Source organism: Xenopus tropicalis, chromosome 7, assembly GCF_000004195.4.
Source record: "Xenopus tropicalis strain Nigerian chromosome 7, UCB_Xtro_10.0, whole genome shotgun sequence".
Lineage (NCBI taxonomy): Eukaryota > Metazoa > Chordata > Amphibia > Anura > Pipidae > Xenopus > Xenopus tropicalis.
In genome coordinates, this window is record NC_030683.2 from 114,767,001 (window position 1) to 114,781,838 (window position 14,838).

At 43.4% G+C, this 14,838-nt stretch overlaps 1 protein-coding gene across 2 annotated transcripts in view; it reads right to left on the minus strand.

Moving 5' to 3' along the window:
• lmtk3 (lemur tyrosine kinase 3) overlaps positions 1-7,254 on the minus strand; it is a 46,918-nt gene extending 39,664 nt beyond the window's left edge. For both annotated transcript variants that reach the window (XM_012967512.2, XM_012967511.2), the window contains exons 1-2: positions 6,957-7,254; positions 6,500-6,627 (exon numbers count right to left, since the gene is read on the minus strand). In XM_012967512.2, the coding sequence (XP_012822966.1) occupies positions 6,500-6,587 (88 nt within the window). In that variant the 5' untranslated portion in view covers positions 6,588-6,627; positions 6,957-7,254. The remainder of the gene's footprint in view (positions 1-6,499; positions 6,628-6,956) is intronic.
• Between the last annotated feature and the right edge of the window lie 7,584 nt (positions 7,255-14,838).

Sequence of the window (14,838 nt, forward strand, 5' to 3'; positions counted from 1 at the left end):
TGTGGCATATTCAGTATCGGCAGAGTTAGGCTTGCCATGTCACCCACACCCCTTACCTACACCCTGCATGGCTGAATAGCAAGTCACGTGGGCTCATGGCTGTACAGCAGCACAGAATGCATCAATATTAGACATGCAACAAGCAGATGCTGGGAAGTGCAACAGTCAAAGATGGCAGGCTTCCATTGATACAAATGAGTAGCTGCAGCCAACGCAGGGCATTTTGACTGGCACGGGTCTGCTTTATAGCACTGAGGCACTTTCCATAGAACAAGTGTATTGCAATATTTACATCTGCCATTAGATCTTTTTGCCAAGGCACATTTACACCAGTGGAAACACTCTCCATAGCAAAAGAAAACTTATAGGGGGTAATGTAATAAACATGTAACACAAGGGCACAGACTGCTCTGAACACACTGAAAAGTACAGCTTCTGCCTGAGTGCCCAGGGCCGCCGCTCCCTATAAGCAGAGTATGCAGTCTGCATAGGGCACCAACTCCCAGGGGGGCACCATCCCAGCTGCTCAAAAAAATCATTTTTATATATTATAACATACCCCCCAACACTGTCCCGCCGGTTTTTATAGCGTATCCCGCTGTCCCGGAGAGTTCAATCAATCTATGGGGGCAATTGGGGGCACTTACTATGGGGGCATTGTCTATGGGGGCTATTGGGGTCACTTACTATGGGGGCATTGTCTATGGGGGCTATTGGGGTCACTTACTATGGGGGCATTGTCTATGGGGGCTATTGGGGTCACTTACTATGGGGGCATTGTCTATGGGGGATATTGGGGGCACTGTGTGTGGGGGCCCTATAGTAGGTGTTTTTTTTTATTACTTTATTTTTACTTCCGTAATATTTGGGGGAGGGGCACAAAAGTAAATTTCTGCTTAGGGCACCCATTTGGCCAGCAGCAGCCCTGTGAGTGCCGGTACATGGAGAGGGAGGTGGGGCCGAAAAATGCCTGTTTTCACCATTGCGGGCCAACTCCACTCCATACTGGCATTCAGGCAGAAGCTGTACTTTTCAGTGCAAATAAATGGAGCTGCAGAACAGAGCGGATCCACTTCTCTCAGCATGAAGGCAAAATGCCAGTACTCCGTGTGCCCTCGGGTTTAGAGGCAAATGTCATGTCAGTAAGGTATTTGGCATCTAAATATGGGGAAACCAGCACACACACAGGGGCAATATACACTCCTTCACCTCTGACCCCAGTGTTGCCAGGCAGAAATGCCAACCACTGAGCCACTGAGTGGATAGTAAACAACAACAAAACCCTGTCGATCAGTTAATGAAACATTAAAGAGCTAAGATGGTGTTCTATAACTATTATTATCATTCTTTAACCTTTTTCATATTAGTGACTGATGCAAGATGTCCATTGGGAGGCATACCTAAAAAACTCATTTAGTGATAACAGTGTGCTGACAATGGCTCAATTATGGTGTAAATGATGCCGTATTCAGACGTGACCTTCTTGTTCTCGTATTAGTTCATTTCAAAGGCAACACAAACATTTGTGGAACACTGCACAGGCACCAAATGCTTTCTCTGAAGGGTTTATGTAATAAAAGACACTAAGTTTGCCCAGGAGCAGTAGCCCATAGCAACCAATCAGTAGGAAGCACCTGTTTAAAAGGAAACATCTCATTGGTTGCTATGGGTTATTGCTCCTTGGTAAACTTAGTGTCTTTTATTACATAACCCCTTTAGAGAAAGCATTTGGTGCTGGTGCAGTGTTCCACAAATGTTTGTGTTGCCTTTATAATGAACTAATATGAGAATAAGAAGGTCACGTCTGAATACAGCATCATTTACTGCGAAACGTAGTTTCTTTAATTATATGGGTGGGAAGTGTTCTCCTTTAAAAGTGGTGTTTTATAACTATAATCATAATTTAAAGAGGAACTAAATCATACAAATGAATATGCTCAGAAATGATTGGTTATTAAAGGAGAACTAAACCCTAAACACAAATATTGATATAAATACCATATTTTATATACTGAGGTTTCTGCACCAGTCTAAAGGATCGGTATCTAAAGGTTCGGTAATGATTCTGCCCTACAAAGCTGTGCACAGGAGCTCCCCATCTTGGATATTGCTTGGAGTGTCAGCAGTGCCGGATCTGTGTTCTGGGCGCCCCTAGGCCGCCCCCGCTTGTCACCCCCCCTCACCAAGTGCGCATGCATGAACGTGCAAACCCCCCCCCGGCCTCGGCACAAATCCGGGCCTGAGTGTCAGTGACACTGCACATGCTCAGTGTGCTCTTGGCAGCAGTTAAGAAGCTAAGCTTAGGGGTTGTAGCCAGGGTCGCCCAACCTCCCCTCCCCCCAAGCACATGTGTATATACTTATCTTTAGCATGATCAGGGGAGGGAGATCAGGGGAAGAGTGCAAGCAGGGATCAGGCTGGTTCAACGGGGCCCACCAGGTTTTTTCGCCTTGCCCCCTGGCCCAGTCCAACCTTGGTCACAGCAAATCATCAAGCAGAAAACAAGGTTCATCTGTCATGGAAGCTGATGCTACAGGGCTAATTATTATTTTCTGATTGGACTGGATAAATTACTAATCAGTCTTAAAGACAGGGAGCTACCGGGGGCATCTTAGGAGGGACCAATCTTCCTGTGGTCACCTTAGGCTGGTACAGTGCCCCAACAACAAGGGTGTTCATGAAGCCCAGATTAAATAAAACATATAAAAATAAGCAGCGGCCGAAATAGATTTCCTTATCAGCTTTATTGGCGGTTTTGTGAATGGAAGCGGCTTGATTTACTGCTGCCAATAAGAAAAAGTCAATAGCAAGAGCTCCCTGTCCTTACACAAGACTAATGGCTGGCGTTCTGTTCCAAAGGCTCCATCTCTGGGCCATGCAGGATTAGCTGCATTATCATTTCCATGGATGGTTAAAGTTGATGGGTTTTGTGGCTGCAATAAATATAGAGATGAAGTGCGATCTGCGCTACTCTCTTTGCTAAACATGCTGTGACCTATGGGGCGCTCTCTAACGCTCCCTAAAATCTCACCTATTAGCTGATGCACCCCCAATAATCACTTAATCTTTCCTACAACCTTAGATTATAAAGCAAAGCCCCCAAGCCTGCCCCTTAGAGGCAGACCCCACCCCCCGGTCTGGGCACCCATGCTATATGGTAGTTACGCCACTGTCTATGGCCTAAATGTAGAATAAATCTAGCTGGCAGTTAGTCTCTTCCTCTCCCCAGGGATATCTGCAGATAGCAATAATGTGACTCCTCAACCGCTGATTTACTAACATGGTGCTATATTGCACCAATGCAGTTACCCATAGCAACCATTCAGATATTATTTTCATCCTAACTTACAGCAGAATAGTGAAAGCTAATTATTTGGAACCCCGCTGTTGTTGGAGCTGCTTCCTAACTGATATTAGTGCCTATTCCCATTACTCCAAAATAATCACAGTCTGGCTCGGGGAATAATCACCCAGGGGTGTTACAGTGGTGTCTAAGACTAATATACTAAAAGTAGGCCAGTACTCTGTTTTTCATGACCAGCATGTGAAAGCCTTAAAGAGAATATTTTAAAAGGGAGAACTTGATCTTTCATGCTAGTTAAGTTGGACACAACGGGCAGGAACTACTGGTTGGGAGAAAGGCATGTGCCTAGGGTGCAATGGTGGAGGGGGCACTAGGCACGTACCTGTCGTCACCCTTCGTACATGTGCCTGCGGTGGGGGTAGGTGACTGGCCGGGTTGCCTAGGGTGCTTGGCCAGTTTGGCCCACCACTGCATACCCAGTTCATCACTGGATGCTGACCAATTTGGCAGCTTGCTACCTTACTTATGAGGCCAAAAACAATTGCTCGGGAAGGTTGGAAAATCCTACTGAGCAATGGCTGCAATATGCTGTGGATGTGTTTCTTTACTGACAGGTCAGCATGGGACCACTGTGGCTTCCAATCCTTGGCCCAGAGGCCATATAGTCTGTCTGCTGATCTGATCGACCACCTTGGTCGGCAAAAGATCCACTTACGAAACAAGTCAATGTTCCTGATGTGAGAAAGAGGATTTTGACAGATAAAAGGTCAGAGGCTACGTCCCTGGAGTAAGGGGAGGCCTGGGTGTGAAGGCCAGTGCAATAATGCCATGTCAGTTACTAATAGCCCTAAGCTGATGATTTTACTCTTACTGTGCCTCAGGCACCAAAGGTAGGCCAGGGGCACACATGATTGGATTTCTTACACCAGGTCTACAATCGCACTGGCAGGCATGGCAGAAGACACACACAGGGTGGATTTTGGCACAAACGTGCACACTTTTATGTTTCCATGTAGAAATCTGCCCTGTGTGTAGCAAACTGATGCAATGCCTGCCAGGTCCAGAGAGTGCATTGAGTGTGCACCAAGTAGCCCTTAGTTTGTAAGCTCATTGCCCTGCTTGTAATTGATAACAACATATAAATGCCAGAATTACATCATTTGTCATTTCACCAAAATTAGGAATTAACCAAAAGGCAGGGCAAGTAGTAGGCAATGAAGGAAAGTTGGAGTTGAAACTGTATAAATCAGGGATGTCCAACTTGTGATTTTCCAGCTGGCATTGACATGTCCCAGAATCCCCCTGAGAGTGATGTTAGGAATTGCTGTGAGCCACAGGCTGGACTGGGGCCAATATGGCCTTCCAGAGTACTAGACTGTTGGCCATTGGGCTATATATACGTATCCCTGCCATAAAACCAGCTCTATGAAAACGAATGGAACGAATGGCGTTATTGGCAGCTCTGTCGCCACAGTTCAGTAAGTGGCCCTTGTATTCAATGCTTTCAGCTGAAGCTGGCCATTAGTCCCCAGTGTGTGACTAGTTGTAATAATGCCGCAGAATGTGGCAGATTTGACCTGCCTTAGACATGTCATGCTGAACACGTGGGACTAACATAAAATTACAAATAGAGGTTGGGCCCAGATGCCAGTGCCGGTGCCTCTCTTCCAATTGAAGTTGGATCTGACTGACAGTAATGACAGTACCACTTCTCAGGCCTTAAACCTCATAATACTGGCACCATTCCTCATTTGGTGATGGGCAGATTTTCTTCTAAGCATACGGACCCACACCAGGGTGTAAAGGCATGAAACCTTTAATAAATACACTTGTGTGAATGTTACCCCATAAACAGAGGCTACAAAATCACTGTGGCCTCAGACATAGCCGTGCTACAGCCACGAACACCCCTGACAGCTGCCTGCTGAAAGTTATAGTTCAACATTGACGACACAACATAGCAGACACATTTATAAGAAGGGGACAATGATATGCTTTTAAAAAAGCAAAAACAAATATATATTCATGTTAAAGAGCATTCATCAAGTCCCCTCCATAACCTCATGTTGAGGTCCCATGAATTATTCCTGTACATGCCTCACCCCCCCAATCTCTTGTGGTGTTACTATCGTCTGTAGATCAGCAGCGCCGTTAAACCCAGATCTACCCCTGGGAGCTTTTGAGGTAAACACTAAAGCATCTCATGGGGGAATTAGCTCACACTGAGAAGCAAGAGCACATTTTACCCACTAACCGAGCCTTTTCATTATCCAGGGACCGGGCTGCCTCTGTTTTCTCCTAGATTCCCCTGCTTATCAATATTTACAACCCGGCTGGATTAACTTCTTAAGGACACTGTACAGCAGGATATGTCACAGCCATAAAATGCGTCTGGCACCAGCGGGTCAATAACCAGTGACCGTTAAACAAGCGCCGCTGTAATACCCATTTAGCTCATTATTATCCTGTATTTATAGAGATATTGCACAGGGCTTTACTGGAATGCATCATCTTTTTTCCTGGAGCAGTGGAGCTTACAATCTAATTTACTTAGCAGATTCTCAATATAGCAACCATATCCTAGGTAGTTCAATTACAGCTCAGGGAGTGCATCAAGCAGGCAGGATAGGGGCTGCTGGGAGTTGTAGTTTAATAAAATCTGGAGTGACACCTATTGCACATCAGGCATTTTCAAACAGAGGCTGTGCAGCTGGGGCAGAGATAGCTCCTAGAATGTCCTAAAGGCTAGTCGGGTATATATATATATATATATATATATATTTATAGGATTATAGATATATAAACAGCAGTATCCAGCCCCATGTACACTGTTCTAGTTGCAATGTGAACTTATTTAACTGCCAACGTTTCTGCATCCCCAAAGGACACCTCCCTCAGGCCAAAAATCTTAATTAGGCTTCCTGATGTTCTTTTTTTTTCCCTTTTTCTTTTTGGTGTGAACTGAAAAATCATGAAGGGCACTCAGAGATGCAAGACGAACAAAGAAGAGAGGGGGAAAAGGTAAAGGACGAAATCCTACAGATGGGATGCAGGCAGGGTTATGGTGCACAGGAGAGGAAATTACACACAAAGGGGCACTTATTACAAATCCAGGTAACAGAATAGCATATGGACTCTGTATAGAAACTGGGGGGGAATAGAGAAGGGGGGGGGGGGCCGAAATGAAGGGCTTACCGTTTTCTGCCGGGGCTGCCAAGGCCTTTTCAGGATTGAAATACGACATGGAAACCACCAGGATAAATAAGGGGTCCAGTCTGAGCATCTTAGGGAGGCAAATTCTGTAGCTCTGGAGAGATCAGACTCTGCCACAGCACCGGCAGGGGAAATAAAAGAAAGGCATAAACATACGGCACTGCACATGCTGAATACAGACAGAGTGGCAATATAATATACTCCCTATACAAATAAAGAAAATAATAACAATAAAATTCATTCATCAAGCCAAATATAAAAGAAAAATCTATTGTGGCTCCCTGTCAAAGCAGCCAGGAAACCCATAGAGATTACATTTGAGCCGTGGATCGGCGCTGTCTGTATTTATAAAACCCTTTGCCCCTGTTGTGGCTGTTTGCAGCCCTCCCAGCCAAAGAACGATGGAGAGTAATGAGGCCTCTACCTGCCCCTCTCTTACCTGCATCCCCATTGGTATGAAAGCATTGCAGAATGCAGAGCCTCAGGTCTCATGGTGTGTGCAGTGGGGCAGAAGCCCAGCTTGTCTGAAGAATATGGAGAAAAAATAGCCAAGAGCAGGAGTGGAGGCACAGAGGCTACCAGCAAAGCCTTGCCGCTTATCTGGGAAAAATGTGATGCTGTTATTCAGTGATAATATCCCTGCCCCACTGAATACAGAAGAACACACACTATGATATATAAATACACATGGTCATATTTATATATACACAGGCGTGCGTCTGAGTTACAAAAATAATATATATGTATGTATAAAAAAATATGATGAGGATCAGATGGGTATTTTTCTTCTCTGTATGTTGCAAGACCCCCCCCTCTCAATCTGATGGGTAGGCGACCCTCCTATCCTCCCGCCCACTTGCCTTTAGATGCAGGGTTAGTGATTGGCTTTCAAGGCTGTCTTTTAGCATCCCTAGAAGAGAAGATGCTGTATAGGGGAGGGGTGAAGGTGTCGTCATGGAGACCTTGGTGGTAGCAGCCTCAGCAGCAGTAGCAGCAGCAGCCGAGGAACTGCAGGAGTGGGGCTGAAGCTAATTTGGTGGCAGGCAGAGCACACGTAACCTCCATTGTGATGAGAGGGATGGGGGAGAAGGGCTGAGAAATCAGCAGGGACTTCATGTGGCCCCTCTCCAACCTGGGGAAGGGAATGATCACTGTGCTCACACAAGTCACAGGGGTAACCAACAGTGTTTCTGGTACAGATGTGGCTTCTTTGCTACTGTTATTGATTCAATGTGTCTATTCTGGACTGTCTTTAGTACTGGCAGGTCCATTGTAGGTCCTATTACTGATACAAATGCAGTCTATTGATCTTTGGATATTGGTGGGTCCTGGGAGATGCATTTCAATGCTGACTAAAGGGCTGCAGGTTGGGCAACACTTGCCTTACTGTTGCCATTTTTGTTCATTTTTATTCTTGCTGGCCCCTAGTTTTTCCTACCTAGTAGGATTGTGCAGGAGTCTGGGCATTTGCCCCCCAATTAGGACCCCATAATGTCAGCTCTGCTCTTGGGACTAGGCTAATAACATGAGCAGTGGCATATTTATATATAAGCACCTGAGGACCTGTGCCTAGGGGGGCAGCTTTAGGGGGCAGCCCTCGGGTGCCTATATATTTAAAAAAAATAAGAAAAAAGATTAAAAAAAAACTATGGAAATCCTATGGCAGAGCTAGTGACGGACCTAAATGCAACCTGCGGACCTATACTGCCCTGAACATGAGCATTATATATATCAGCAACATAATGTAATGACCCATAGCCCCTATGGCTACACTTCCTTATTTCTTAGTTGCCGGGCAGATGCCCATGTATATTTTATATTTTATAATTGGCCCCCAATAGTCACATTGTAATATAGTGTTTGGTTAAGCTCTTTGGTCTGCATCTGTTAAATCAGGTGGATGTGTCTGGGGAGCCTGGGATCAAGAAGGCCCAGTAAAGGTGGCCATACACGTACCAATAACGGTCTTTCCTGCGACCAAAGATCATTTGTTCCCTCCACTGACATTCAGGGCTGAATCGTCAGATATGGAGGTAGAAACAATGGGGATTCTACCTCAACCTGCTCTAAACGCAGATTTTGCTTGGGCACCTTTAATGGCGCCCAATCAAAATCTTTTGACCCATCCGATCAACGAGTCGACCAATATCTTAAGCTTTTGCGATATCGGCCATCTCGTCAATCTGCCATACACGCACCGAATATCATATGAAACTAGGTTTCGTGCAACACTATCGGTGCGTGTATGGCCAGCTTAAATGTTCTGCCCTAGCTGGGACACCCCATCTTGTAAAGTCGGGGAGCAGGGACCCCCTGAATGAGGCTTTAGTCAGTGACAGGTTAATCATTGTTATAGCATTTTCTAGGAAAGTGAGTCAGATAGATCTAGCTAGTAAGAACAGCCTGTACTCCAACAAGAATTGATAGCAGGGAGTATCTCTCCCCTAGGCTCTACTTACCTTGCCGCAGTACTGATGAGGGATTCAGCCATAGCCATTTCCCTGGTCCATGTCTGTGGGATTTGGATCACATAAGGGACTGAAACCATAGAAAGTGAACCTTAACCTCCCATAAGCCATCTCCACATGGTGTCACATTGTCTCTCTTCCGCCTTTACTACACTGACCTTGATCATCAAGTTTGTCCTATATTACCCCTGTGATCTGTGAGTATGTTTACACTGCCGCACTTGTCTTGGACAATAAATTCAGTTCTGTTTGTTTGCTGCAAGAACCTTCTGTCGTCCTTTAGTTTCTGTTATTAAGCACACAGCATAAGTGAGTTGCAGTTCAACTACATCTCCCCTTCAATTCTTCCTCTTAGCCAAGGCCCATCGTAGTGTGTTAGAGTCCAATGTAACCGATTCTAAATCTAGCTGGACAGGCATTTCTAGCCAAGATAGGGTTACAATAATATTTTAAATGATATTTTGACATGTGTTGTCCCAAGGACAGCATAGAGAATATCAGGGAAAGCTGCCAGCATGGTACATGGCATTCATATAAACATTATAACAGGTTAACCCAGGGATGGGTGGCTATTCTCTGCTAAGGTGTGCTGCACTGGGCCAAAATATTGCATGTACAGGTATGGTATCCGTTATCTGGAAATCCGTTATCCAGAAAGTTCTGAATTACGGAATGGCCCATAGACTCCATTATAAGCAAATAATTACAATTTGTAAAAATGATTCCCTATTCTCTGTAATAATAAAACAGTACCTGTACTTGATCCCAACTAAGATATAATTACCCCTTATTGGGGGCAGAACAGCCCTATTGGGTTTATTTCATGGTTAAATGATTCCCTTTTCTCTGTAATAATAAAACAGTACCTGTACTTGATCCCAACTAAGATATAATTACCCCTTATTGGGGGCAGAACAGCCCTATTGGGTTTATTTCATGTTTAAATGATTCCCTTTTCTCTGTAATAATAAAACAGTACCTGTACTTGATCCCAACTAAGATATAATTACCCCTTATTGGGGGCAGAACAGTCCTATTGGGTTTATTTCATGGTTAAATGATTCCCTTTTCTCTGTAATAATAAAACAGTACCTGTACTTGATCCCAACTAAGATATAATTACCCCTTATTGGGGGCAGAACAGCCCTATTGGGTTTATTTCATGGTTAAATGATTCCCTTTTCTCTGTAATAATAAAACAGTACCTGTACTTGATCCCAACTAAGATATAATTACCCCTTATTGGAGGCAAAACAATCCTATTGGGTTTATTCATTATTTAAATGATTTTTTAGCAGACTTAAGGTATGGAGGTCCAAATTACAGAAAGATCCCTTATCCGGAAAACTCCAGCTCCCGACCATTCTGGATAATAGGTCCCATACCTGTACATTTCTATTGTAATACAGGCTCAGGACCTGGGGTTTTCCAGCTTTGGGATCTTTCCATAATTCGGATTACCATTACATAAGCCTACTAAAAAATCATTGAAACATGAAATAAACCCAGTAGGATTGTTTTGCCTCCAATAGGGGTTCATGCAGCTCAGTTACCTTTTTTTTTATTATTACAGATAAAAGAAAAGCTTTTTTAAAAATTTGAATTATTTGATTAAAATGGAGTCTTCCCATAATTCTAAGCTTTCTGGGTGACAGTTTTCCAGTTCCCATGTCTGTATGTGTTTAATAGTTTATTTAGTGTGTTTCTAGTTTAATAGTCACCCCCAAACCAATATGATAAGGCTGCAGGATATGGTGTGCTTGTAGTATTATTAGCAGCAGTATTAACGAGGTTTATATGAACACACAGGCACACTGTTCTGGCTTCAGAGAGGGGACCATGTCCAGAAAACGTCCTTGGTAAAATCTCATACGATTACACAATATAGAAGGTAATTTCGTTAGTGTATATGAGATGGCAAAATGTATCCCTCCGGCGGTGACTGAACTCCCAGCAGCCCTCTGACTGCATGAGATCATACAGTGGCTCACCATAAGACTGATGATTAGGTCCGTATGATGATATACTCAAATTGAGCCACAAATTGGGGGGGACAAAGTGACTTGCAGGGATTCCCTATCTACCAAAATGCTGAATTTATACTGATAAAAATAGGCTACAATAAATGGTTATTTGCTCTTACGTATCCAGCACATACAAGGTTAATGTATTAAGGCAGCATGTTTCTACTATTAATTCTCATTTTGCTAAAACAAGAAAAAGCACTCAATTCATATTCTTCCAGCAGGGTCTGTGGCCCTTTTGCGCTTGTTGACGTGCAACTCCCAGCGCCCACACACATATTGCTATTGGGGCAATGTAAGCTTTGTTTTGCCTTACTTCACACCACAACTAAAGAGTACTGTTCCCTCCCCTACATTTATTGCTTATCTCTCCCTCTGAACTATTTTACCATGTACAGGTATGGGATCCGTTATCCAGAATGCCCGGGACCTGGGGTTTTCCGTATAAAGGGTCTTTCTGTAAATTATTTAAACAGTAATTAAACCCAATAGGATTGTTCTGCCCCCAATAAGGGGTAATTATATCTTAGTTGGGATCAAGTACAGGTACTGTTTTATTATTACAGAGAAAAGGGAATCATTTAACCATTAAATAAACCCAATAGGGCTGTTCTGCCCCCAATAAGGGGTAATTATATCTTAGTTGGGATCAAGTACAGGTACTGTTTTATTATTACAGAGAAAAGGGAATCATTTAACCATGAAATAAACCCAATAGGGCTGTTCTGCCCCCAATAAGGGGTAATTATATCTTAGTTGGGATCAAGTACAGGTACTGTTTTATTATTACAGAGAAAAGGGAATCATTTAACCATGAAATAAACCCAATAGGGCTGTTCTGCCCCCAATAAGGGGTAATTATATCTTAGTTGGGATCAAGTACAGGTACTGTTTTATTATTACAGACAAAAAGGAAACCATTTTTAAAAATTAATTATTTGGTTAAAATGGAGTCTATAGGAGATTGCCTTTCCGTAATTCAGAACTGGATAATGGGTTTCCGCATAAGGGGTTTGATACCTGTATATGTCATACACTGCTTTATAAGCACAAATTCAGTTCTGCAAGTGTCTTTATTTTAAGGCTGTCTTTATAGATGATGGATCCTGGGGCAAAACTGCTTCCAACCTATGGCCCTACAATTGTTATTGAACTAAATCTCAGCCTTTGGTGGGTTCTGGGAGCTGCACCCACAGGTTGGGCACAGGTTGAGATGCTGCGATTGCCACCGTGCCCTTCTCTTCCCACTGTGTCTCAGTAGAGGAGTAGAATTTAAACATAAACCGCCATATGTAATAAAAGGCCCTAAGTTTGCCCAGGAGCAGTAACCAATAGCAACCAATAAGGTGTTTGCTTTTAAACAGGTGACTAGTAAATTCTACCTGCTAAGTGCTGGTTGCTATGGGTTACTGCTCCTGGGCCAGTGTCTTTTATTACATAACCCCCATAGACATTTCTGCTGCAGCTCTGAAAGGGGTTGTCCACCTTTATATTAACTTTTATCATGACATAGAAATTGATATTCTGAGACAATTTTTTCAGTTGGTTATAATTTTTTTTAATTTTTGTGTATTTTCAGTTTTTTAGATTTTTAGACAGCGGTTTTCTAGTGTGGATTTTTAGCAGTTATCTGGTTGCTAGGGTCTTGTTTACCATAGCAATCAGTTTGTCATTTGAATGAGACACAGGAATATGAATGGGCAAGGGACTGAATAGACAGATAAGGGATAAAAAGTAACAATTATAGTAAAATTGTAAATTCACAGAGCAATAGTTGTTGGCTGCTGGGTCAGTGACTCCATTTGAAAGCAGAAGGAAGGTGAATAATGCAAAAACTATACAGAATAAATAATGAAGACCAATTGCAAAGTTGCTAGGAAGCACAGCTAAAAGTTAACTTAAAGGTGAACCCATTTAATAAACAAGGCCCAATGTATCATGCACAAAGTTCTCAGAAAATGTATACAAATAGAGGGTTTATCTGGCTAAAAACGCCCCTATTGGAGTCTTGGGTGGTGGGTGTTGTAAGGCGGGGCTAAAGGGGGCGGACACACGAAAGATTGTTCCAATCGGCCACTAACGTTCAGGGCTGAAACGGCAGATAAGGAGGTAGAAACAATAGGATTTCTACCTCCTTCTGCCGTTTTAGCTCTGAAGGCAGATTTTGCTCAGGCACTTTCTATGGCGCCCGATTAAAATCTTTTAACCCACCCAATCGGCGAGTCGACCGATATCAGCAGCCTCCTGCGATATCGGTCGACTCGCCGACTTGCCATACACGCACCGAATATCGTACGAAACGAGGTTTCATACAATATTATCGGTGCGTGTATGGCCAGCTTAAGGCACCAAACCTATGGATATGTCCAATAGACATGCTAAGAATGTATATTTATTCTTTTTCTGCTATATTTACTCCACTTTCTGTAGAAGCTATGCTGGTCTGTTTTGCAATTATTTTTAAAATGAACAATTATGCAATTATTTTTTTTTTTTAAATGAACATTTAATATAAGCTTCATCTAACTTATATAAGACACTTTCTAAATATAATCAAGTGCAAATTCTGTGCCATTTCTGAAATATTCAAGTTACTCGCAGCATCTTTTTCTCTTCATTCTGTCTTCATGCAGACGTTGGAGTCAGATTTTGATTGACAGTTAAGGTGGCCATACACGGGCCGATCCGCTCGCTTGGCGATGTTGCCAAGCGGGCGGATCTTCTCCCAATATCCCCACCTACGGGTGGGGGATATCGGGAGAATCCAGGAAAATTCACTCCGGGGACTGCATCAACGAGCCAATGTGGTCCGCAATTCGACTAGATCTTCTAACCTGCCCGTTCGAGATCTGACCGATTTCAGGCCAGATATCAGTCGGGCAGGCCCGTCGGTAGTTCCCATACACGGGCCGATTAGAATCGGCCCATGTAGGGGGACCTTTAGACCCAATATATCTTTTTATATATATATATATATATATACATGTTGCCCCCCAACCCCTTGGATGTTGCTCTCAGTGCCTCCAAACAAGGGAGTTATTTTTTAATTCCTGACTTGGGCCAAAGTCAGTTATTTTGTTGTTGCTCAGGAGCCACTGCTTGGGGATCACAGCTCCATGCAGGGCCTTCCAAGGACCCCAATAATGACGACAAGCTGCCAACTCAGCCTGGAGCGGCCATTTCGGTAGCTTTTATTGGTCTATGTATGACCATTGGTCCATGTTAGCCGTTATTATACATGCTCCCACATTACATGGCATAGCATTTCTGGGGGCATCAATTCATTTTTCTGTGCACATTACCAGCTGGAAGCTGGAACATCTCCTAGGTTTTCTAATAGTATATCCCAAGAGATACCATTAAACTAGGCCACTGTAGGTTTGCCTGTATTCATCAGGAACAATCCCTAGGATCAGGTTCAGAGAGATACCATAAAGATATTCCAGTATTGCCCACCACAAATAGAAAGGCTAATGGCACATGGGGTATTTGGTGGGCTGTTTCCATCCAGCGGAAAACAATGGTGGTCAGTGGTGGACAAACTGCCCTTCCCTGCTTGTCATTAGTTCTAATGTCATTTAATAGCAAGGACCTTAACTCATGTTATTGGGGTAGTGCAGACACAGCTCTGGGCAATGCTAAAATAATGCTAAATACCATTAGAAGCAGGTACAGTTGGGCCATTTTGACCACCCATGTTCTCCATCAGAGCCCCCTAAACCATCAACCTATGGGTATAGTGCCCCTGTTTCCTTTAATATCTTAACTTCCACACACTATTTGAGGGGTGACTTCTGCTGGTATGGGTACTCAACATTCATTTAAAGGG